This window comes from Somniosus microcephalus, unplaced genomic scaffold (assembly GCF_052327205.1).
Source record: "Somniosus microcephalus isolate GS21.2 unplaced genomic scaffold, FLI_Smic_1.0 unresolved_chr1, whole genome shotgun sequence".
NCBI lineage: Eukaryota > Metazoa > Chordata > Chondrichthyes > Squaliformes > Somniosidae > Somniosus > Somniosus microcephalus.
Genome location: NW_028225179.1, coordinates 44,516,805 through 44,543,227, shown reverse-complemented (window position 1 = coordinate 44,543,227; position 26,423 = coordinate 44,516,805). Strand labels below are relative to the sequence as shown.

General features: G+C 57.5%; 3 protein-coding genes across 3 annotated transcripts in view; 2 read left to right on the top strand and 1 right to left on the bottom strand.

The window, feature by feature from the left end:
• cfap119 (cilia and flagella associated protein 119) overlaps positions 1-1,700 on the top strand; it is a 43,060-nt gene extending 41,360 nt beyond the window's left edge. Inside the window, exon 7 of the mRNA XM_085974157.1 lies at positions 1,485-1,700. Coding sequence (XP_085830283.1) covers positions 1,485-1,568 — 84 coding nt within the window. The 3' untranslated portion in view covers positions 1,569-1,700. The remainder of the gene's footprint in view (positions 1-1,484) is intronic.
• LOC147094881 (E3 ubiquitin-protein ligase BRE1B-like) overlaps positions 1-26,423 on the top strand; it is a 143,344-nt gene that overhangs the window by 87,224 nt on the left and 29,697 nt on the right. The gene's annotated exons all lie outside the window — the stretch shown is intronic.
• Positions 2,103-26,423, bottom strand: part of LOC147094882 (phosphorylase b kinase gamma catalytic chain, skeletal muscle/heart isoform-like) — a 34,995-nt gene continuing 10,674 nt past the window's right edge. The window contains exons 4-7 of the mRNA XM_085974504.1: positions 25,059-25,212; positions 24,689-24,811; positions 8,114-8,397; positions 2,103-3,008 (exon numbers count right to left, since the gene is read on the bottom strand). Coding sequence (XP_085830630.1) covers positions 8,116-8,397; positions 24,689-24,811; positions 25,059-25,212 — 559 coding nt within the window. The 3' untranslated portion in view covers positions 2,103-3,008; positions 8,114-8,115. The remainder of the gene's footprint in view (positions 3,009-8,113; positions 8,398-24,688; positions 24,812-25,058; positions 25,213-26,423) is intronic.

Sequence of the window (26,423 nt, the reverse complement as noted above, 5' to 3'; positions counted from 1 at the left end):
GGGGGAGAGAGTGAGAATGAGGAGGGGGGGAGAGTGAGAATGAGGAGGGGGGGGGAAGTGAGAATGAGGAGGGGGGGGAGAGTGAGAATGAGGAGGGGGGAGAGTGAGAATGAGGAGGGGGGAGAGTGAGAATGAGGAGGGGGGAGAGTGAGAATGAGGGAGGAGAGTGAGAATGAGGAGGGAGGAGAGTGAGAATGAGGAGGGGGAGAGAGTGAGAATGAGGAGGGGGGAGCGAGTGAGAATGAGGAGGGGGGAGCGAGTGAGAATGAGGAGGGGGGAGCGAGTGAGAATGAGGAGGGGGGAGAGAGTGAGAATGAGGAGGGGGGAGAGAGTGAGAATGAGGAGGGGGGGAGAGAGTGAGAATGAGGAGGGGGGGGAGAGTGAGAATGAGGAGGGGGGGGGAGAGTGTGAATGAGGAGGGGGGGGAGAGTGTGAATGAGGAGGGGGGGGAGAGTGTGAATGAGGAGGGGGGGAGAGTGTGAATGAGGAGGGGGGGAGAGTGTGAATGAGGAGGGGGGGAGAGTGAGAATGAGGAGGGGGGGGAGAGTGAGAATGAGGAGGGGGGGGAGAGTGTGAATGAGGAGGGAGGGAGAGTGTGAATGAGGAGGGGGGGAGAGTGAGAATGAGGAGGGGGGAGAGAGTGAGAATGAGGAGGGGGGGAGAGTGAGAATGAGGAGGGGGGGGAGAGTGTGAATGAGGAGGGGGGGGAGAGTGAGAATGAGGAGGGGGGAGAGTGAGAATGAGGAGGGGGGGGGGAGAGTGAGAATGAGGAGGGGGGGGGAGAGTGTGAATGAGGAGGGGGGGAGAGTGTGAATGAGGAGGGGGGGAGAGTGAGAATGAGGAGGGGGGAGAGAGTGAGAATGAGGAGGGGGGGAGAGTGAGAATGAGGAGGGGGGGGAGAGTGTGAATGAGGAGGGGGGGGAGAGTGTGAATGAGGAGGGGGGGGGGAGAGTGTGAATGAGGAGGGGGGGAGAGAGTGAGAATGAGGAGGGGGGGAGAGTGAGAATGAGGAGGGGGGGAGAGTGAGAATGAGGAGGGGGGGGAGAGTGTGAATGAGGAGGGGGGGGAGAGAGTGAGAGTGAGGAGGGGGGGAGAGAGTGAGAATGAGGAGGGGGGAGAGAGTGAGAATGAGGAGGGGGGGGAGAGTGTGAATGAGGAGGGGGGGGGAGAGTGTGAATGAGGAGGGGGGGGAGAGAGTGAGAATGAGGAGGGGGGAGAGTGAGAATGAGGAGGGGGGGGGGGGGGAGGGTGACTGTGAGGATGGGTGAGAAGAATCAGTCCAGTGACCATCCTGCCTGGAAAGGAGACATTGCCTGAGCGTCAGGATCCGGCCGCGATGCACTCCACAGTCGAATGTCCCCCGAGCTTTCAGGGCGGGTGGGGAGGGGGTGCGTGCGTGCGTTGGACGGGGAGCAGAGTGTATAATCTGCCGTCCCCTCCCCCAAGTGTCTGCTCGCTGACCTTTGTGTTCCGGCCCCTTACAGTTGCAGGTGACCTCGCTGTGGCACCTGGCGCCGACCTGCGGCAGTACATCGAGGCCCAGCTGGCGGAGCAGGTGTCGGAGCTGAAGACGTCGATCGAGAGCCGGATCCGGGCAGGCGAGCAGCAGCTCAACGTCAAGCTTGTTGGCCCTGGAGAAGCCGACCCCGGTGGCCCTCATGGGGGGTCAGAGGTCGCCCAAAGGCAAGAAGAAATGAGCCGACGCGCCACTCCTTCCCCACCACCCGCTACGTGGGGGCAACGTTTCGTCAAATAAATCATTCAGCAAATTCTTTGTTGCTCCTTCTTTCCCCACCCTCAGCCTGTGCTGAGTTAGCCGGTACTGAGCCCCCCCACAGAGCAGGAAAGGCCCAGGCTCATCCCCGGCCTACGCCGAGTCTGCAGCTGACATTTCGGGTCTCTGGGTTCAGGGAGCAGGTAAAACCTGCCAAGGCCCCTGCTCCCTGCTCCTTGCCTCCTGCCCAGTGACTCCGCTGGGAAGCGTTGCGTGAATCTGGGGAAGGCAGGATTGGGCTGGGCTGAGCTGTGATGCCCCCTACAGTCAAATAACCGCGCTGACTCGGGAAGAAGGGGTGACTGAAAAGAAGACACAGTGCAGACGCTCCAGGGCCTGGAATACACTTTAATGGAGGTTAGAACATGGCTCGACGCCGACATTACAGACACAGGGAGGGGGCTCTGTGCATCACCGAGACATTAAACGCAAGACGTTAAAACCCAGGTCTGAGGGGGAGAGAACACCATTCCGATGGGTCTGGGGGAGGAGTGGGGGAATAATACCATTCCCACAGGGTCTGACGCTCTGCCGTAGGTCCTTCAAGTGACACGCGCCCCTCATGGCCACAGGTCCCTCATGGTCCACTGAATCTCACACACACACACACACGAGGTTGGCGCGGATTGAAAGAGCGGATCTCGGACATATATTGGTCTTGGAGCAGGATTCACCGGAATGATACCGGGGGCTAAATTATGAGGACAAGTTGCACAGTCTAGGCTTGTGTTCCCTTGAGTAAAGAAGATTAAGAGGTGAACTGACCAAGGTGTTTAAGATGATGGAGGAAATGAGAGGGAGGCAGCGAGGTAGGTAGGTAAACGGGGGAGGGCCAGGCTGATTCAACACTAGGCTTGGAGATGAGAATGGTGAGGAGGGAAGAAAGGGCGGGGTGGGAATGGAGAGATCTCCCGGCCCCAGACAGCACGAGGAAACAGAGAGGGCAAGCCCTCGGCTGAAAACGCAGCCAGAGTCAAGGGCATCACCGAACATCACAGGCCTTGTAGGGGGTCACTCTACCGCAGAGCGCTTCGGGATAGATGCCCGTGCCCTGGAGTCGGTGCGAATGTTCCCTCTCCTCCCCTGCTGCCACCCCCCAACCAGATCACTTGAGCGTTAATGGGGCGTGGCGGGCAGGCAACTCCCCCCGATCCGCTCAGATGTGATACTCTCCCGCTCCTTGGCGCTGTCTCATCGAGTGGCGGAGGGAGATGACGGACTCTTGGTAAGGAACCTGTGGGGCAAACATACAATGAGCGAGTCAGGAGAGAGAACGGCGCCTTCACATCAGGAATAGACCCCCCCTTGCCCGGTCTCGAAGTAAGGGGGTGGAAAATCATAACAGAACACTGTCCCATCAAACACTCCCAGGGCAGGTACAGCACGGATTAGATAGAGAGTAAAGCTCCCTCTACACTGTCCCGTCAACCACTCCCAGGGCAGGTACAGCACGGGTTAGATACAGAGTAAAGCTCCCTCTACACTGTCCCATCAAACACTCCCAGCGCAGGTACAGCACGGGTTAGATACAGAGTAAAGCTCCCTCTACACTGTCCCATCAAACACTCCCAGGGCAGGTACAGCACGGGTTAGATAGAGAGTAAAGCTCCCTCTACACTGTCCCATCAAACACTCCCAGCGCAGGTACAGCACGGGTTAGATACAGAGTAAAGCTCCCTCTACACTGTCCCATCAAACACTCCCAGGGCAGGTACAGCACGGGTTAGATACAGAGTAAAGCTCCCTCTACACTGTCCCATCAAACACTCCCAGGGCAGGTACAGCACGGGTTAGATACAGAGTAAAGCTCCCTCTACACTGTCCCATCAAACACTCCCAGGGCAGGTACAGCACGGGTTAGATAGAGAGTAAAGCTCCCTCTACACTGTCCCATCAAACACTCCCAGGGCAGGTACAGCACGGGTTAGATAGAGAGTAAAGCTCCCTCTACAGTGTCCCATCAAACACTTCCAATGGCAGCTACAGCACGGGTTAGATGTTCCATTCTTCCAGTTTTTCCGTCTCTGTCGCATCTGTTCCGACGATGCCACCTTCCATACAAGTGCTTCCGATATGTCTGCCTTTTTCCTCAACCGAGGATACCCCCCTACCGTGGTTGACATGGCCCTCGACCGTGTCTGTTCCATTTCCCCACTTCTCCTCTCACCCCTTCCCCTCCCTCCCAGAACCACAGTAAACATAGAAGATAGGAGCAGGAGTAGGCCATTCGGCCCCCCGAGCCTGCTCCGCCATTCAATGTGATCATGGCTGATCATCCAAATTCAGTACCCTGTCCCTGCTTCCTCCCCATACCCCTGGATCCCTTTAGCCTTAAGAAATATATCCAACTCCTTCTTGAATATATTTAATGAACTGGCCTCCACCGCCTTCTGTGGTAGAGAGTTCCACAGGTTCACCACTCTCTGGGTGAAGAAATTCCTCCTCATTTCTGTCCTAACTGGCTTACCCCTTATCCTTAGACTGTGACCCCTGGTTCTGGACTCCCCCGCCATCGGGAACATCCTTCCTGCATCTAGTCTGTTCAGTCCTGTCAGAATTTTATAAGTTTCAATGACAACTCCAGCGAGTACAAGTCCAATCAACCCAATCTCTCCTCATACGTCATTCCTGCCATCCCAGGTATCAGCCTGGTGAATCTTCACTGAATTCCTTCCATGGCAAGAACATCCTTCCTCAGATAAGGTGACCAAAACTGCACACAATACTCAAGGTGTGGTCTCACCAAGGCCCTGTACAACTGCAGCAAGACATCCTTGTTCCTGTACTCAAACCCTCTCGCTATGAAGGCCAACATACCATTTGCCTTCTTAACCGCCTGCTGCACCTGCATGCTTACCTTCAGCGACTTGTGCACAAGGACACCCAGGTCTCGTTGCACTTCCCCTTCTCCCAATCTATTGCCATTCAGATAATAATCTGCCTTCCTGTTTTTGCCACCAAAGTGGATAACCTCACATTTATCCACGTTATATTGCATCTGCCATGTTTCTGCCCAATCACCCCAACATGTCCAAATCATCCTGGAGTTTCTCGACATCCTCCTCACAGCACACACGCCCACCCAGCTTTGTGTCGTCTGCAAATTTGGAGATATTACATCTAGTTCCCTTGTCCAGATCATTTATATATATATATTGTGAATAGCTGGGGTCCAAGGACCGATCCCTGCGGTACCCAACTAGTCACTGCCCGCCATTCGGAAAAAGACCTGTTTATTCCAACTCTTTGTTTTCTGTCTGCTAACCAGTTCTCTATCCAAGTCAATACCTTGCCCCCAATCCCACGTGCCTTAACTTTACACGCTAATCTCTTATGCAGGACCTTATCGAAGGCCTTCTGAAAGTCCAGATACACCACATCCACTGGTTCTCCCTTATCTATTTTACCAGTTACATCCTCAAAAAATTCCAGTAGATTAGTCAAGCATGATTTACCTTTTGTGAATCCATGTTGACTTTGTCCAATCCTGTCACTGTTTTCCAAGTGCTCTGCTATTACATCTTTTATAATGGACTCTAGCATTTTCCCCACTACTGATGTCAGGCTTACTGGTCTGTAATTCCCCATTTTCTCTCTACCACCCTTTTTGAATAGTGGGGTAACATTAGCTACCCTCCAATCCATGGGTACTGTTCCAGATTCCATCGAATGTTGGAAGATGATCAGCAATGCATCTACTATTTCTAGGGCCACTTCCTTAAGTACCCTAGGATGTAGATTATCAGGCCCTGGGGATTTATCGGCCTTCAGTCCCATCAATTTCCCTAACACCATTTCCCTACAAATACTGATTTCTTTCAGTTCCACCCTTTCATCAGACCCTATGTTCCCCGGCATCTCTGGGAGGTTATTTGTGTCCTCCTTTGTGAAGACAGAACCAAAATATGTATTTAGTTGGTCTGCCATTTCTTTGTTCCCCATTATAAATTCCCCTGCTTCTGACTACAAGGGACCTACGCTTGACTTCACCAATCTTTTTCTCTTCACATATCTATAAAAGCTTTTACAGTCAGTTTTTATGTTCCCCGCAAGCTTACTCTCATATTCTATTTTCCCCTTCTTAATTAATCCCTTTGTCCTCCTTTGTTGAATCCTAAACTGGTCCCAATCCTCAGGTTTACTGCTTTTTCTGGCCAATTTATATGTCCTCTCCTTGGATCTTATGCTATCCCTAATTTCCCTTGTTAGCCACGGTTGAGTCACCTTTTTTGTTTCATTTTTATGCCAAACTGGGATGAACAAATTCTGTAACTCATCCATGCGGTCTTTGAATGTTTGCCATTGCCTATCCACCGTCAACCCTTTGAGTGACATTCCCCAATCAATCCTACCCAACTCGCGCCTCAGACCATCGTAGTTTCCTTTATTTAAATTTAGGACCCTAGTCTCTGAGTCAACGACTTCATTCTCCATCTTAATGAAGAATTCGATCATATTATGATCGCTCCGACCCAAGGGGCCTCGTAGAAGATTGCTAATTAATCCTTTCTCGTTACATAATACCCAGTCTAAGATGGCCTGATCTCTGGTTGGTTCCTCGACATATTGGTCCAGGAAACCATCCCGTAAACACTCCAGGAATTCCTCCTCCACAATATTGTTACTAATTTGGTTAGCCCAATCTATATGTAGATTAAAGTCACCCATGATGACTGCTGTGCCCTTATTGCATGCTTCTCTAATTTCCCTTTTAATGCCACCCCCAACCTCCGCCTTACTGTTTGGAGGTCTATATACCACTCCCACTAACGTTTTCTGCCCTTTGGTATTTCTCAATTCTACCCATACAGATTCCACATCATTAGAGCTAATGTCCTTCCTTACAACTGTGTTAATTCCTTCTTTAACCAGTAATGCTACCCCACCTCCCTTTCCTTTTTGCCTATCTTTCCTGAATATCGAATACCCCTGGATGTTGAGTTCCCAGCCTTGGCCATCCTTGAGCCACGTTTCCGTAATCCCAACCAAATCATATTCGTTTACCTCTATTTGCGCAGCCAATTCATCCACCTTATTATGAATGCTCCTCGCATTAAGACACAAAGTCTTCAGGCTTGTTTTTTTAACGCTCTTAGACCTATTAGAATTATTATTTACTGTGGCCACGTTTGATTTCTCTGACTGCCACTTTTGTTTTTCTCCTTCCTATCTTTTGCTTTTATCCTTGTTTCCCTTTCCTCTGTCTCCCTGCTCAGGTTCCCAACCCCCTGCCATTTTAGTTTAAACCCTCCCCCCACAGCACTAGCAAACACTCCCCCTAGGACATCGGTTCCAGCCCTGCCCAGGTGCAAACCGTCCGGTTTTAACTGGTCCCACCTCCCCCAGAACCGGTTCCAATGTCCCAGGAATTTGAATCCCTCCCCCTTGCCCCATCCCTCTAGCCACGTATTCATCTGAAATATCCTTCTATTTCTACTCTGACTAGCACGTGGCACTGGTAGCAATCCTGAGATTACTACCTTTGAGGTCCTATTTTTTAATTTACCTCCTAACTCCCTATATTCAGCTTTTAGGACCTCATCCCAGTTTTTACCTATATCGTTGGTACCTATTTGTACCACAACAACTGGCTGTTCACCCTCCCCCTCCCAGATGTTCTGCTAGGGTTTCTCCTTGTCCTCATCTTTCATCCCACCAGCCTCCACATTCAACGGATCATCCTCTGCCACCTCCAGCGTGATCCCACCATCAAACACATCTTTCCTATCCCTCCCCTTTCAGCATTCCGAAGGGACCATTCCCTCCGTGTCCACTCCTCAATCACCACTGACAATCCCTCCCCATGGCACCTTCCCGTGCCAGTGTAGGAGATGCAATACCTGCCCTTTTACCCACCTCTCTTCCCACCATCCAGGGCCCCAAACACTCCTTCCAGGTGAAACAGCGATTTACTTGTACTTATTTCAATTTAGTACACTGTATTCGCTGCTCATGATGCGGTTTCCCAGTGCAAGTACAGCACGGGTTAGATACAGAGTAACGATCCCTCTACACTGTCCCATCAAACACTCCCAGGGCAGGTACAGCACGGGTTAGATACAGAGTAAAGCTCCCTCTACACTGTCCCGTCAAACACTCCCAGGGCAAGTACAGCACGGGTTAGATACAGAGTAAAGCTCCCTCAACACTGTCCAGTCAAACACTCCCAGGGCAGGTACAGCACGGGTTAGATACAGAGTAAAGCTCCCTCTACACTGTCCCGTCAAACACTCCCAGAGCAAGTACAGCACGGGTTAGATACAGAGTAAAGCTCCCTCTACACTGTCCAGTCAAACACTCCCAAGGCAGGGAAGATGTTGCTGAGCGACGCTGACCAACCTTCACGGACTATCAATCGGCGAGACATTCTCCTCGCCCTTTTCTTCCAGGTTGAACATCTCCAGCATCATGGCCTTGGGCGAGTTCTCAAACAGGGCCGCCCGGTTCTGGTGCTGGCCTTTCTTCACCCAGTGCCCATAAATGCGGAAGGCACAGCCGTCAATCAGCCTCCGCACCGCCTTCACCGTGTAGGGCTCGCTCGTCAGCACCTCCTTGGTGACTGGCTTGAGTCGCCGGTAGTTGTCGTAGGCTCGGATACACAGCAGGACCGCCCAGACGGCTACCTGTGGAAGATAGAGCCGCCACAACCCCCCTGGAGGCGGGATCGGGGGGGCAGGGCAAAAGGATTTAAAGCAATGCACAGTATGTACATGTCACCCAATCCAGACACACCGTCTACCTCAGTCCCACCGACTCCAGACACACCGTCTACCTCAGTCCCACCGACTCCAGACACACCGTCTACCTCAGTCCCACCGACGCCAGACACACTGTCTACCTCAGTCCCACCGACGCCAGACACACTGTCTACCTCAGTCCCACCGACGCCAGACACACCGTCTACCTCAGTCCCACCGACTCCAGACACACCGTCTACCTCAGTCCCACCGACGCCAGACACACTGTCTACCTCAGTCCCACCGACTCCAGACACACCGTCTACCTCAGTCCCACCGACTCCAGACGCACCGTCTACCTCAGTCCCACCGACTCGACACACCGTCTACCTCAGTCCCACCGACTCCAGACACACCGTCTACCTCAGTCTGACTCCAGACACACCGTCTACCTCAGTCCCACCGACTCGAGACACACCGTCTACCTCAGTCCCACCGACTCCAGACACACCGTCTACCTCAGTCCCACCGACTCCAGACACACCGTCTGCCTCAGTCCCACCGACTCCAGACACACCGTCTACCTCAGTCCCACCGACTCCAGACACACCGTCTACCTCAGTCCCACCGACTCCAGACACACCGTCTACCTCAGTCCCACCGACTCCAGACACCGTCTACCTCAGTCCCACCGACTCTAGACACGCCGTCGACCTCAGTCCCACCGACTCCAGACGCACCGTCTACCTCAGTCCGACTCCAGACACGACGTCGACCTCAGTCCCACCGACTCCAGACACACCGTCTACCTCAGTCCCACCGACTCGAGACACACCGTCTACCTCAGTCTGACTCCAGACACACCGTCGACCTCAGTCCCACCGACTCCAGACACACCGTCTACCTCAGTCCCACCGACTCCAGACACACCGTCTGCCTCAGTCCCACCGACTCCAGACACACCGTCTACCTCAGTCCCACCGACTCCAGACACACCGTCTACCTCAGTCCCGACTCCAGACACACCGTCCGCCTCAGTCCCACCGACTCCAGACACACCGTCTACCTCAGTCCCACCGACTCCAGACACACCGTCTACCTCAGTCCCACCGACTCCAGACACACCGTCTACCTCAGTCCCACCGACTCCAGACACACCGTCTACCTCAGTCCCACCGACTCCAGACACACCGTCTACCTCAGTCCCACCGACTCCAGACACACCGTCTACCTCAGTCCCACCGACTCCAGACACACCGTCTACCTCAGTCCCACCGACTCCAGACACACCGTCTACCTCAGTCCCACTGACTCCAGACACACCGTCTACCTCAGTCCCACCGACTCCAGACACACCGTCTACCTCAGTCCCACCGACACCAGACACACCGTCTACCTCAGTCCCACCGACTCCAGACACACCGTCTACCTCAGTCCCACCGACTCCAGACACACCGTCTACCTCAGTCCCACCGACTCCAGACACACCGTCTACCTCAGTCCCACCGACTCCAGACACACCGTCTGCCTCAGTCCCACCGACTCCAGACACACCGTCTACCTCAGTCCCACCGACTCCAGACACACCGTCTACCTCAGTCCCACCGACTCCAGACACACCGTCTACCTCAGTCCCACCGACTCCAGACACACCGTCTACCTCAGTCTGACTCCAGACACACCGTCTACCTCAGTCCCACCGACTCCAGACACACCGTCTACCTCAGTCCCACCGACTCCAGACACACCGTCTACCTCAGTCTGACTCCAGACACACCGTCTACCTCAGTCCCACCGACTCCAGACACACCGTCTGCCTCAGTCCCACCGACTCCAGACACACCGTCTACCTCAGTCCCACCGACTCCAGACACACCGTCTACCTCAGTCCCACCAACTCCAGGCACCGTCTACCTCCGTCTGACTCCAGACACACCGTCTACTTCAGTCCCGACTCCAGACACACCGTCTACCTCAGTCCCACCGACTCGACACACCGTCTACCTCAGTCCCACCGACTCCAGACACACCGTCTACCTCAGTCCCACCGACTCCAGACACACCGTCTACCTCAGTCCCACCGACTCCAGACACACCGTCTACCTCAGTCCCACCGACTCCAGACACACCGTCTACCTCAGTCCCACCGACTCCAGACACACCGTCTACCTCAGTCCCACCGACTCCAGACACACCGTCTACCTCAGTCCCACCGACTCCAGACACACCGTCTACCTCAGTCCCACCGACTCCAGACACACCGTCTACCTCAGTCTGACTCCAGACACACCGTCTACCTCAGTCCCACCGACTCCAGACACACCGTCTACCTCAGTCCCACCGACTCCAGACACACCGTCTACCTCAGTCCCACCGACTCCAGACACACCGTCTGCCTCAGTCCCACCGACTCCAGACACACCGTCTACCTCAGTCCCACCGACTCCAGACACACCGTCTACCTCAGTCCCACCGACTCCAGACACACCGTCTACCTCAGTCCCACCGACTCCAGACACACCGTCTACCTCAGTCCCACCGACTCCAGACACACCGTCTGCCTCAGTCCCACCGACTCCAGACACACCGTCTACCTCAGTCCCACCGACTCCAGACACACCGTCTACCTCAGTCCCACCGACTCCAGACACACCGTCTGCCTCAGTCCCACCGACTCCAGACACACCGTCTCCCTCAGTCCCACCGACTCCAGACACACCGTCTACCTCAGTCCCACCGACTCCAGACACACCGTCTACCTCAGTCCCACCGACTCCAGACACACCGTCTACCTCAGTCCCACCGACTCCAGACACACCGTCTACCTCAGTCCCACCGACTCCAGACTCACCGTCTACCTCAGTCCCACCGACTCCAGACACACCGTCTCCCTCAGTCTGACTCCAGACACACCGTCGACCTCAGTCCCACCGACTCCAGACACACTGTCTACCTCAGTCCCACCGACTCCAGACACACCGTCTACCTCAGTCCCACCGACTCCAGACTCACCGTCTACCTCAGTCCCACCGACTCCAGACACACCGTCTGCCTCAGTCCCACTGACTCCAGACACACCGTCTACCTCAGTCCCACCGACTCCAGACACACCGTCTGCCTCAGTCCCACCGACTCCAGACACACCGTCTACCTCAGTCCCACCGACTCCAGACGCACCGTCTACCTCAGTCCCACCGACTCCAGACACACCGTCTGCCTCAGTCCCACCGACTCCAGACACACCGTCTACCTCAGTCCCACCGACTCCAGACACACCGTCTACCTCAGTCCCACCGACTCCAGACACACCGTCTGCCTCAGTCCCACCGACTCCAGACACACCGTCTACCTCAGTCCCACCGACTCCAGACACACCGTCTACCTCAGTCCCACCGACTCCAGACACACCGTCTACCTCAGTCATACCGACTCCAGACACACCGTCTACCTCAGTCCCACCGACTCCAGACACACCGTCTACCTCAGTCCCACCGACTCCAGACACACCGTCTGCCTCAGTCCCACCGACTCCAGACGCACCGTCTACCTCAGTCCCACCGACTCGAGACACACCGTCTGCCTCAGTCCCACCGACTCCAGACACACCGTCTACCTCAGTCCCACCGACTCCAGACGCACCGTCTACCTCAGTCCCACCGACTCCAGACGCACCGTCTACCTCAGTCCCACCGACTCGAGACACACCGTCTACCTCAGTCCCACCGACTCCAGACACACCGTCTACCTCAGTCCCACCGACTCCAGACGCACCGTCTACCTCAGTCCCACCGACTCCAGACACACCGTCTACCTCAGTCCCACCGACTCCAGACACACCGTCTACCTCAGTCCCACCGACTCCAGACACACCGTCTACCTCAGTCCCACCGACTCGAGACACCGTCTACCTCAGTCCGACTCCAGACACACCGTCTGCCTCAGTCCCACCGACTCCAGACACACCGTCTACCTCAGTCCCACCGACTCCAGACACACCGTCTACCTCAGTCCCACCGACTCCAGACACACCGTCTGCCTCAGTCCCACCGACTCCAGACACACCGTCTACCTCAGTCCCACCGACTCCAGACACACCGTCTACCTCAGTCCCACCGACTCCAGACACACCGTCTGCCTCAGTCCCACCGACTCCAGACGCACCGTCTAGCTCAGTCCCACCGACTCCAGACACACCGTCTACCTCAGTCCCACCGACTCCAGACACACCGTCTACCTCAGTCCCACCGACTCCAGACACACCGTCTACCTCAGTCCCACCGACTCCAGACACACCGTCTACCTCAGTCCCACCGACTCCAGACACACCGTCTACCTCAGTCCCACCGACTCCAGACACACCGTCTGCCTCAGTCCCACCGACTCCAGACACACCGTCTACCTCAGTCCCACCGACTCCAGACACACCGTCTACCTCAGTCCCACCGACTCCAGACACACCGTCTGCCTCAGTCCCACCGACTCCAGACACACCGTCTACCTCAGTCCCACCGACTCCAGACACACCGACTACCTCAGTCCCACCGACTCCAGACACACTGTCTACCTCAGTCCCACCGACTCCAGACACACCGTCTACCTCAGTCCCGACTCCAGACACACCGTCTACCTCAGTCCCACCGACTCCAGACACACCGTCTACCTCAGTCCCACCGACTCCAGACACACCGTCTACCTCAGTCCCACCGACTCCAGACGCACCGTCTACCTCAGTCCCACCGACTCCAGACACGACGTCTACCTCAGTCCCACCGACTCCAGACACACCGTCTACCTCAGTCCCACCGACTCCAGACACACCGTCTACCTCAGTCCCACCGACTCGACACACCGTCTGCCTCAGTCCCACCGACTCCAGACACACCGTCTACCTCAGTCCCACCGACTCCAGACACACCGTCTACCTCAGTCCCACCGACTCCAGACACACCGTCTACCTCAGTCCCACCGACTCGACACACCGTCTGCCTCAGTCCCACCGACTCCAGACACACCGTCTACCTCAGTCCCACCGACTCCAGACACACCGTCTACCTCAGTCCCACCGACTCCAGACACACCGTCTGCCTCAGTCCCACCGACTCCAGACACACCGTCTACCTCAGTCCCACCGACTCCAGACACACCGTCTACCTCAGTCCCGACTCCAGACACACCGTCTACCTCAGTCCCACCGACTCCAGACACACCGTCTACCTCAGTCCCACCGACTCCAGACGCACCGTCTACCTCAGTCCCACCGACTCCAGACACACCGTCTACCTCAGTCCCACCGACTCCAGACACACCGTCTACCTCAGTCCCACCGACTCCAGACACACCGTCTACCTCAGTCCCACCGACACCAGACACACCGTCTACCTCAGTCCCACCGACTCCAGACACACCGTCTACCTCAGTCCCACCGACTCCAGACACACCGTCTACCTCAGTCCCACCGACTCCAGACACCGTCTACCTCAGTCCGACTCCAGACACACCGTCTACCTCAGTCCCACCGACTCCAGACACACCGTCTGCCTCAGTCCCACCGACTCCAGACACACCGTCTGCCTCAGTCCCACCAACTCCAGACACACCGTCTACCTCAGTCCCACCGACTCCAGACACACCGTCTACCTCAGTCCCACCGACTCCAGACACACCGTCTACCTCAGTCCCACCGACTCCAGACACACCGTCTACCTCAGTCCCACCGACTCCAGACACACCGTCTACCTCAGTCCCACCGACTCCAGACACACCGTCTACCTCAGTCCCACCGACTCCAGACACACCGTCTACCTCAGTCCGACTCCAGACACACCGTCTACCTCAGTCCCACCGACTCCAGACACACCGTCTGCCTCAGTCCCACCGACTCCAGACACACCGTCTGCCTCAGTCCCACCGACTCCAGACACACCGTCTACCTCAGTCCCACCGACTCCAGACACACCGTCTACCTCAGTCCCACCGACTCCAGACACACCGTCTGCCTCAGTCCCACCGACTCGAGACACCGTCTACCTCAGTCCCACCGACTCCAGACTCACCGTCTACCTCAGTCCAACTCCAGACACACCGTCTACCTCAGTCCCACCGACTCCAGACACACCGTCTGCCTCAGTCCCACCGACTCCAGACACACCGTCTACCTCAGTCCCACCGACTCCAGACACACCGTCTACCTCAGTCCCACCGACTCCAGGCACACCGTCTACCTCAGTCTGACTCCAGACACACCGTCTACCTCAGTCCCACCGACTCGAGACACACCGTCTACCTCAGTCCCACCGACTCCAGACACACCGTCTACCTCAGTCCCACAGATGCCAGACACACCGTCTACCTCAGTCCCAGATGCCAGACGCACTGTCTACCTCAGTCCCACCGACTCCAGACACACCGTCTACCTCAGTCCCACAGATGCCAGACACACTGTCTACCTCAGTCCCACCGACTCCAGACACACCGTCTACCTCAGTCCCGACTCCAGACACACCGTCTACCTCAGTCCCACCGACTCCAGACACACCGTCTACCTCAGTCCCACCGACTCCAGACACACCGTCTACCTCAGTCCCACCGACTCCAGACACACCGTCTACCTCAGTCCCACCGACTCCAGACACACCGTCTACCTCAGTCCCACCGACACCAGACACACCGTCTACCTCAGTCCCACCGACTCCAGACACACCGTCTGCCTCAGTCCCACCGACACCAGACACACCGTCTACCTCAGTCCCACCGACTCCAGACACACCGTCTACCTCAGTCCCACTGACTCCAGACACACCGTCTACCTCAGTCCCACCGACTCCAGACACACCGTCTACCTCAGTCCCACCGACTCCAGACGCACCGTCTACCTCAGTCCCACCGACTCCAGACGCACCGTCTACCTCAGTCCCACCGACTCCAGACGCACCGTCTACCTCAGTCCCACCGACTCCAGACGCACCGTCTACCTCAGTCCCACCGACTCCAGACACACCGTCTACCTCAGTCCCACCGACTCCAGACACACCGTCTACCTCAGTCCGACTCGACACACCGTCTACCTCAGTCCCACCGACTCCAGACACACCGTCTACCTCAGTCCCACCGACTCCAGACACACCGTCTACCTCAGTCCCACCGACACCAGACACACCGTCTACCTCAGTCCCACCGACTCCAGACACACCGTCTACCTCAGTCCCACCGACTCCAGACACACCGTCTACCTCAGTCCCACCGACTCCAGACACCGTCTACCTCAGTCCGACTCCAGACACACCGTCTACCTCAGTCCCACCGACTCCAGACGCACCGTCTACCTCAGTCCCACCGACTCCAGACGCACCGTCTACCTCAGTCCCACCGACTCCAGACGCACCGTCTACCTCAGTCCCACCGACTCCAGACACACCGTCTACCTCAGTCCCACCGACTCCAGACACACCGTCTACCTCAGTCCCACCGACTCCAGACTCACCGTCTACCTGTCCCACCGACTCCAGACACACCGTCTACCTCAGTCCCACCGACTCCAGACACACCGTCTACCTCAGTCCCACCGACTCCAGACACACCGTCTACCTCAGTCCCACCGACTCCAGACACCGTCTACCTCAGTCCCACAGACGCCAGACACACCGTCTACCTCAGTCCCACCGACTCCAGACACCGTCTACCTCAGTCCCACCGACTCCAGACGCACCGTCTACCTCAGTCCCACCGACTCCAGACACACCGTCTACCTCAGTCCCACCGACTCCAGACACACCGTCTACCTCAGTCCCACCGACTCCAGACACACCGTCTACCTCAGTCCCACCGACTCCAGACACACCGTCTACCTCAGTCCGACTGCAGACGCACCGTCTGCCTCAGTCCCACCGACTCCAGACGCACCGTCTACCTCAGTCCCACCGACTCCAGACACACCGTCTACCTCAGTCCCACCGACTCCAGACACACCGTCTACCTCAGTCCCACCGACTCCAGACACACCGTCTACCTCAGTCCCACCGACTCCAGACACACCGTCTACCTCAGTCCCACCGACTCCAGACACACCGTCTACCTCAGTCCCACCGACTCCAGACACACCGTCTGCCTCAGTCCCACCGACTCCAGACACACCGTCTACCTCAGTCCCACCGACTCCAGACACACCGTCTACCTCAGTCCCACCGACTCCAGACACACCGTCTGCCTCAGTCCCACCGACTCCAGACACGACGTCGACCTCAGTCCCACCGACTCCAGACACACCGTCTGCCTCAGTCCCACCGACTCCAGACACACCGTCTACCTCAGTCCCACCGACTCCAGACACACCGTCTACCTCAGTCCCACCGACTCCAGACACACCGTCTACCTCAGTCCCACCGACTCCAGACACACCGTCTGCCTCAGTCCCACCGACTCCAGACACACCGTCTACCTCAGTCCCACCGACTCCAGACACACCGTCTGCCTCAGTCCCACCGACTCCAGACACACCGTCTACCTCAGTCCGACTCCAGACACACCGTCTACCTCAGTCCCACCGACTCCAGACACACCGTCTACCTCAGTCCCACCGTCTGCCTCAGTCCCACCGACTCCAGACACACCGTCTACCTCAGTCCCACCGACTCGACACACCGTCTGCCTCAGTCCCACCGACTCCAGACACACTGTCTGCCTCAGTCCCACCGACTCCAGACACACCGTCTACCTCAGTCCCACCGACTCCAGACACACCGTCTACCTCAGTCCCACCGACTCCAGACACACCGTCTACCTCAGTCCCACCGACTCCAGACACACCGTCTGCCTCAGTCCCACCGACTCCAGACACACCGTCTACCTCAGTCCCACCGACTCCAGACACACCGTCTACCTCAGTCCCACCGACTCCAGACACACCGTCTACCTCAGTCCCACCGACTCCAGACACACCGTCTACCTCAGTCCGACTCCAGACGCACCGTCTGCCTCAGTCCCACCGACTCCAGACGCACCGTCTACCTCAGTCCCACCGACTCCAGACACACCGTCTACCTCAGTCCCACCGACTCCAGACACACCGTCTACCTCAGTCCCACCGACTCCAGACACACCGTCTACCTCAGTCCCACCGACTCCAGACACACCGTCTGCCTCAGTCCCACCGACTCGAGACACACCGTCTACCTCAGTCCCACCGACTCCAGACACACCGTCTCCCTCAGTCCCGACTCCAGACACACCGTCTACCTCAGTCCCACCGACTCCAGACACACCGTCTACCTCAGTCCCACCGACTCCAGACACACCGTCTACCTCAGTCCCACCGACTCCAGACACACTGTCTACCTCAGTCCGACTCCAGACACACTGTCTACCTCAGTCCCACCGACTCCAGACACACCGTCTGCCTCAGTCCCACCGACTCCAGACACACCGTCTACCTCAGTCCCACCGACTCCAGACACAACGTCTACCTCAGTCCCACCGACTCCAGACACACCGTCTACCTCAGTCCCACCGACTCGAGACACACCGTCTACCTCAGTCCCACCGACTCCAGACACACCGTCTACCTCAGTCCCACCGACTCCAGACACACCGTCTACCTCAGTCCCACCGACTCCAGACACACCGTCTACCTCAGTCCCACCGACTCCAGACACACCGTCTACCTCAGTCCCACCGACTCCAGACACACCGTCTACCTCAGTCCCACCGACTCCAGACACACCGTCTACCTCAGTCCCACCGACTCCAGACACACCGTCTACCTCAGTCCCACCGACTCCAGACACACCGTCTACCTCAGTCCCACCGACTCCAGACACACCGTCTACCTCAGTCCCACCGACACCAGACACACCGTCTACCTCAGTCCCACCGACTCCAGACACACCGTCTACCTCAGTCCCACCGACTCCAGACACACCGTCTCCCTCAGTCTGACTCCAGACACACCGTCTACCTCAGTCTGACTCCAGACACACCGTCTACCTCAGTCCCACCGACTCCAGACACACCGTCTACCTCAGTCCCACCGACTCCAGACACACCGTCTACCTCAGTCCCACCGACTCCAGACACACCGTCTCCCTCAGTCTGACTCCAGACACACCGTCTACCTCAGTCCCACCGACTCCAGACACACCGTCTGCCTCAGTCCCACCGACTCCAGACACACCGTCTCCCTCAGTCTGACTCCAGACACACCGTCTACCTCAGTCCCACCGACTCCAGACACACCGTCTACCTCAGTCCCACCAACTCCCGACACACCGTCTACCTCAGTCCCACCGACTCCAGACACACCGTCTACCTCAGTCCCACCGACTCCAGACACACCGTCTACCTCAGTCCCACCGACTCCAGACACACCGTCTACCTCAGTCCCACCGACTCCAGACTCACCGTCTACCTCAGTCCCACCGACTCCAGACACACCGTCTTCCTCAGTCCCACTGACTCCAGACACACCGTCTACCTCAGTCCCACCAACTCCAGACGCACCGTCTACCTCAGTCCCACCGACTCCAGACACACCGTCTACCTCAGTCCCACCGACTCGACACACCGTCTACCTCAGTCCCACCGACTCCAGACACACCGTCTACCTCAGTCCGACTCGACACACCGTCTACCTCAGTCCCACCGACTCCAGACACACCGTCTACCTCAGTCCCACCGACTCCAGACACACCGTCTACCTCAGTCCCACCAACTCCCGACACACCGTCTACCTCAGTCCAACTCCAGACACACCGTCTACCTCAGTCCCACCGACTCCAGACACACCGTCTACCTCAGTCCCACCGACTCCAGACACATCGTCTACCTCAGTCCCACCGACTCCAGACACACCGTCTACCTCAGTCCCACCGACTCCAGACTCACCGTCTACCTCAGTCCCACCGACTCCAGACACACCGTCTACCTCAGTCCCACCGACTCCAGACACACCGTCTACCTCAGTCCCACCGACTCCAGACACACCGTCTGCCTCAGTCCGACTCCAGACACACCGTCCATCTCAGTCCCACCGACTCCAGACACACCGTCTGCCTCAGTCCCACCGACTCCAGACACACCGTCTACCTCAGTCCCACCGACTCCAGACGCACCGTCTACCTCAGTCCCACCGACTCCAGACACACCGTCTACCTCAGTCCCACCGACTCCAGACGCACCGTCTACCTCAGTCCCACCGACTCCAGACACACCGTCTACCTCAGTCCCACCGACTCGACACACCGTCTACCTCAGTCCCACCGACTCCAGACACACCGTCTACCTCAGTCCCACCGACTCCAGACACACCGTCTACCTCAGTCCGACTCGACACACCGTCTACCTCAGTCCCACCGACTCCAGACACACCGTCTACCTCAGTCCCGACTCCAGACACACCGTCTACCTCAGTCCCACCGACTCCAGACACACCGTCTGCCTCAGTCCCACCGACTCCAGACACCGTCTACCTCAGTCCCACCGACTCCAGACACACCGTCTACCTCAGTCCCACCGACTCCAGACACACTGTCTACCTCAGTCCGACTCCAGACACACCGTCTGCCTCAGTCCCACCGACTCCAGAAACACCGTCTACCTCAGTCCCACCGACTCCAGACACACCGTCTACCTCAGTCCCACCGACTCCAGACACACCGTCTACCTCAGTCCCACCGACTCCAGACACACCGTCTACCTCAGTCCCACCGACTCCAGACACACCGTCTACCTCAGTCCCACCGACTCCAGACACACCGTCTACCTCAGTCCCACCGACTCCAGACACACCGTCTACCTCAGTCCCACCGACTCCAGACACACCGTCTGCCTCAGTCCCACCGACTCCAGACACACCGTCTACCTCAGTCCCACCGACTCCAGACACACCGTCTACCTCAGTCCCACCGACTCCAGACACACCGTCTACCTCAGTCCCACCGACTCCAGACACACCGTCTACCTCAGTCCCACCGACTCCAGACACACCGTCTACCTCAGTCCCACCGACTCCAGACGCACCGTCTACCTCAGTCCCACCGACTCCAGACACACCGTCTACCTCAGTCCCACCGACTCCAGACACACCGTCTACCTCAGTCCCACCGACTCCAGACACACCGTCTACCTCAGTCCCACCGACTCGACACACCGTCTGCCTCAGTCCCACCGACTCCAGACACACCGTCTACCTCAGTCCCACCGACTCCAGACACACCGTCTGCCTCAGTCCCACCGACTCCAGACACACCGTCTACCTCAGTCCGACTCCAGACACACCGTCTGCCTCAGTCCCACCGACTCCAGACACACCGTCTGCCTCAGTCCCACCGACTCCAGACACACCGTCTACCTCAGTCCCACCGACTCCAGACACCGTCTACCTCAGTCTGACTCCAGACACCGTCTACCTCAGTCTGACTCCAGACACACCGTCTACCTCAGTCCCACCGACTCCAGACACACCGTCTACCTCAGTCCCACCGACTCCAGACACACCGTCTACCTCAGTCCCACCGACTCCAGACACACCGTCTACCTCAGTCCCACCGACTCCAGACACACCGTCGACCTCAGTCCCACCGACTCCAGACACACCGTCTACCTCAGTCTGACTCCAGACGCACCGTCTACCTCAGTCCCACCGACTCCAGACACACCGTCTACCTCAGTCCCACCGACTCCAGACGCACCGTCTACCTCAGTCCCACCGACTCCAGACACACCGTCTACCTCAGTCCGACTCCAGACACACCGTCTGCCTCAGTCCCACCGACTCCAGACACACCGTCTACCTCAGTCCGACTCCAGACACACCGTCTACCTCAGTCCCACCGTCTGCCTCAGTCCCACCGACTCCAGACACACCGTCTACCTCAGTCCCACCGACTCCAGACACACCGTCTACCTCAGTCCCACCGACTCCAGACACACCGTCTACCTCAGTCCCACCGTCTGCCTCAGTCCCACCGTCTGCCTCAGTCCCACCGACTCCAGACACACCGTCTACCTCAGTCCCACCGACTCCAGACACACCGTCTACCTCAGTCCCACCGTCTGCCTCAGTCCCACCGTCTGCCTCAGTCCCACCGTCTGCCTCAGTCCCACCGACTCCAGACACACCGTCTGCCTCAGTCCCACCGTCTGCCTCAGTCCCACCGACTCCAGACACACCGTCTACCTCAGTCCCACCGACTCCAGACACACCGTCTACCTCAGTCCCACCGACTCCAGACACACCGTCTACCTCAGTCCCACCGACTCGACACACCGTCTACCTCAGTCCCACTGACTCCAGACACACCGTCTACCTCAGTCCCACCGACTCCAGACACACCGTCTACCTCAGTCCCACCGACTCCAGACACACCGTCTACCTCAGTCCCACTGACTCCAGACACACCGTCTACCTCAGTCCCACCGACTCCAGACGCACCGTCTACCTCAGTCCCACTGACTCCAGACACACCGTCTACCTCAGTCCCACTGACTCCAGACACACCGTCTACCTCAGTCCCACTGACTCCAGACACACCGTCTACCTCAGTCCCACCGACTCCAGACACACCGTCTACCTCAGTCCCACCGACTCCAGAAACACCGTCTGCCTCAGTCCCACCGACTCCAGACACACCGTCTACCTCAGTCCCACCGACTCGACACACCGTCTACCTCAGTCCCACCGACTCCAGACACACCGTCTACCTCAGTCCCACCGACTCCAGACACACCGTCTACCTCAGTCCCACCGACTCCAGACACACCGTCTGCCTCAGTCCCACCGACTCCAGACACACCGTCTCCCTCAGTCCCACCGACTCCAGACACACTGTCTCCCTCAGTCCCACCGACTCCAGACGCACCGTCTACCTCAGTCCCACCGACTCCAGACACACCGTCTGCCTCAGTCCCACCGACTCCAGACACACCGTCTAGCTCAGTCCCACCGACTCCAGACACACCGTCTAGCTCAGTCCCACCGACTCCAGACACACCGTCTACCTCAGTCCCACCGACTCCAGACACACCGTCTACCTCAGTCCCACCGACTCCAGACACACCGTCTACCTCAGTCCCACCGACTCCAGACACACCGTCTACCTCAGTCTGACTCCAGACACACCGTCTACCTCAGTCCCACCGACTCGAGACACACCGTCTACCTCAGTCCCACCGACTCCAGACACACCGTCTACCTCAGTCCCACCGACGCCAGACACACCGTCTACCTCAGTCCCACCGACTCCAGACACACCGTCTACCTCAGTCCCACCGACTCGAGACACGACGTCGACCTGTCCCACCGACTCCAGACACACCGTCTAGCTCAGTCCCACCGACTCCAGACACGACGTCGACCTGTCCCACCGACTCCAGACACACCGTCTACCTCAGTCCCACCGACTCCAGACGCACCGTCTACCTCAGTCCCACCGACTCGACACACCGTCTACCTCAGTCCCACCGACTCCAGACACACCGTCTACCTCAGTCTGACTCCAGACACACCGTCTACCTCAGTCCCACCGACTCCAGACACACCGTCTACCTCAGTCCCACCGACTCCAGACACACCGTCTACCTCAGTCCCACCGACTCCAGACACACCGTCTACCTCAGTCCCACCGACTCCAGACACACCGTCTGCCTCAGTCCCACCGACTCCAGACACACCGTCTACCTCAATCCCACCGACTCCAGACACACTGTCGACCTCAGTCCCACCGACTCCAGACACACCGTCTACCTCAGTCCCGACTCCAGACACACCGTCTACCTCAGTCCCACCGACTCCAGACACACCGTCTACCTCAGTCCCACCGACTCCAGACACACCGTCTACCTCAGTCCCACCGACTCCAGACACACCGTCTACCTCAGTCCCACCGACTCCAGACACACCGTCTACCTCAGTCCCACCGACTCCAGACACACCGTCTACCTCAGTCCCACCGACTCCAGACACGACGTTGACCTCAGTCCCACCGACTCCAGACACGACGTCGACTTCAGTCCCACCGACTCCAGACACATCGTCTACCTCAGTCCCGACTCCAGACACACTGTCTACCTCAGTCCCACCGACTCCAGACACACCGTCTACCTCAGTCCCGACTCCAGACACACCGTCTACCTCAGTCCCGACTCCAGACACACCGTCTACCTCAGTCCCACCGACTCCAGACACGACGTCGACCTCAGTCCCACCGACTCCAGACACGACGTCGACCTCAGTCCCACCGACTCCAGACACGACGTCGACTTCAGTCCCACCGACTCCAGACACATCGTCTACCTCAGTCCCGACTCCAGACACACTGTCTACCTCAGTCCCACCGACTCCAGACACACCGTCTACCTCAGTCCCGACTCCAGACACACCGTCTACCTCAGTCCCGACTCCAGACACACCGTCGACCTCAGTCCCACCGACTCCAGACACGACGTCGACCTCAGTCCCACCGACTCCAGACGCACCGTCTACCTCAGTCCCACCGACTCCAGACGCACCGTCTACCTCAGTCCCACCGACTCCAGACACACCGTCTACCTCAGTCCCACCGACTCCAGACACACCGTCTGCCTCAGTCCCACCGACTCCAGACACACCGTCTACCTCAGTCCCACCGACTCCAGACGCACCGTCTACCTCAGTCCCACCGACTCCAGACGCACCGTCTACCTCAGTCTCACCGACTCCAGACGCACTGTCTGCCTCAGTCCCACCGACTCCAGACACACCGTCTACCTCAGTCCCACCGACTCCAGACACACCGTCTGCCTCAGTCCGACTCCAGACACACCGTCTACCTCAGTCTCACCGACTCCAGACGCACTGTCTGCCTCAGTCCCACCGACTCCAGACGCACTGTCTGCCTCAGTCCCACCGACTCCAGACGCACCGTCTACCTCAGTCTCACCGACTCCAGACACACCGTCTACCTCAGTCCCACCGACTCCAGACACACCGTCTACCTCAGTCCCACCGACTCCAGACACACCGTCTACCTCAGTCCCACCGACTCGAGACACCGTCTACCTCAGTCCGACTCCAGACACACCGTCTACCTCAGTCCCACCGACTCCAGACACACCGTCTACCTCAGTCCCACCGACTCCAGACACACCGTCTACCTCAATCCCACCGACTCCAGACACACCGTCTACCTCAGTCCCACCGACTCCAGACACACCGTCTACCTCAGTCCCACCGACTCGAGACACCGTCTACCTCCCGACGGTCACCTACCCGGAATTTACGGATGGGGCTGAAATGTCGCACTTCTGGTGTGTAACTTTGGAAGAAGGGGTGGCCGAGTGCCTCCTCGGCCGTGATTCGCTTGGTGGGGTCGACAGTCAGCATCTTGAAGATCTGCGAGTAGAGTAAGAGGAGGTTACACAGTATCGACACTGTCCCATCAGACACTCCCAGTGCAGGTACAGCACAGGTTAGATACAGAGTAAAGCTTCCTCTACACTGTCCCATCAAACACTCCCAGGGCAGGTACAGCACGGGTTAGATACAGAGTAAAGCTCCCTCTACACTGTCCCGTCAATGCTCTAGGGGTGAGGTTCAATCCCAGGCCACTCACTGCCTCGTAAACTTGCGCCTCACGTACCAGGTCCTTCACCGTGTCCGATCGGTCCTCCCACTCGGTCGACATCATCTGGTATTTGCCTTCCATGATCATGCGCAGCATCACCATCTGTTTACGGTGCCAGAAGGGAGGAGATCCGGCGAGGATGGTGTACATTACAACGCCAGCTGCCCATCTACGGGAGAGAGAGAGAGAGAGAGCGAGAGAGAGATAGAGAGAGAGAGAGAGATCATTCAGTGCTGTGAGGAGGATGCCGAGAAACTCCAGTATGATTTGGACAGGTTGGGTGATTGGGCAGAAGCATGGCAGATGCAGTATAATGTGGATAAATGCGAGGTTATCCACTTCGGTGGCAAAAACTCCTGATTATTATCTGAATGGCAATAGATTGGGAGAAGGGGAAGTGCAACGAGACCTGGGTGTCCTTGTGCACCAGTCGCTGAAGGTAAGCATGCAGGTGCAGCAGGCGCTTAAGGCGGCAAATGGTATGTTGGCCTTCGTAGCGAGAAGATTCGAGTACAGGAGCAAGGATGTCTTGCTGCAGTTGTACAGGGCCTTGGTGAGACCACACCTTGAGTATTGTGTGCAGTTTTGGTCGCCTTATCTGAGGAAGGATGTTCTTGCCATGGAAGGGGTGCAGCAAAGATTCACCAGGCTGATACCTGGGATGGCAGGAATGACGTATGAGGAGAGATTGGGTCGATTGGGCTTGTACTCACTGGAGTTTAGAAGAATGAGAGGGGATCTCAATGAAACTTATAAAATTCTAACAGGACTAGATAGACTAGATGCAGGAAGGATGTTCCCGATGGCGGGGGAGTCCAGAACCAGGGGTCACAGTCTAAGGATAAGGGGTAAGCCATTTAGGACAGAGGTGAGGAGGAATTTCTTCACCCAGAGAGTGGTGAACCTCTGGAATTCTCTACCACAGAAGGCAATAGAGGCCAATTCATTAAATATATTCAAGAAGGAGTTAGATATATTTCTTGAGGCTAAAGGGATCAAGGGATATGGGAAGAAGGCAGGGACAGGGTACTGAGTTTGGATGATCAGCCATGATCTCATTGAATGGTGGAGCAGGCTCGAGGGGCCGAATGGCCGACTCCTGCTCCTATCTTCTATGTTTATATGTTTCTATGACACTCGCTGCACTCCTTGGGTCCTGGGATCTGCACAGCAGTTCCTCAAGTGGCTCAGCAGGCAACTGCACTGTCCAAGTGTGCGACTGAGCTCCACACACACACACACACACACAGCAGGAAAGGCTCCATTCCCTTCAGAAGAGAAGGGGGGAAGCATATAAAAGGACAGCTGAGTGTGTGATATTCTCTCCATGCTGTTTCCCCGAGAGGGCCTCCATCGCATAGCGAAGCGCTCAGAGGGTGC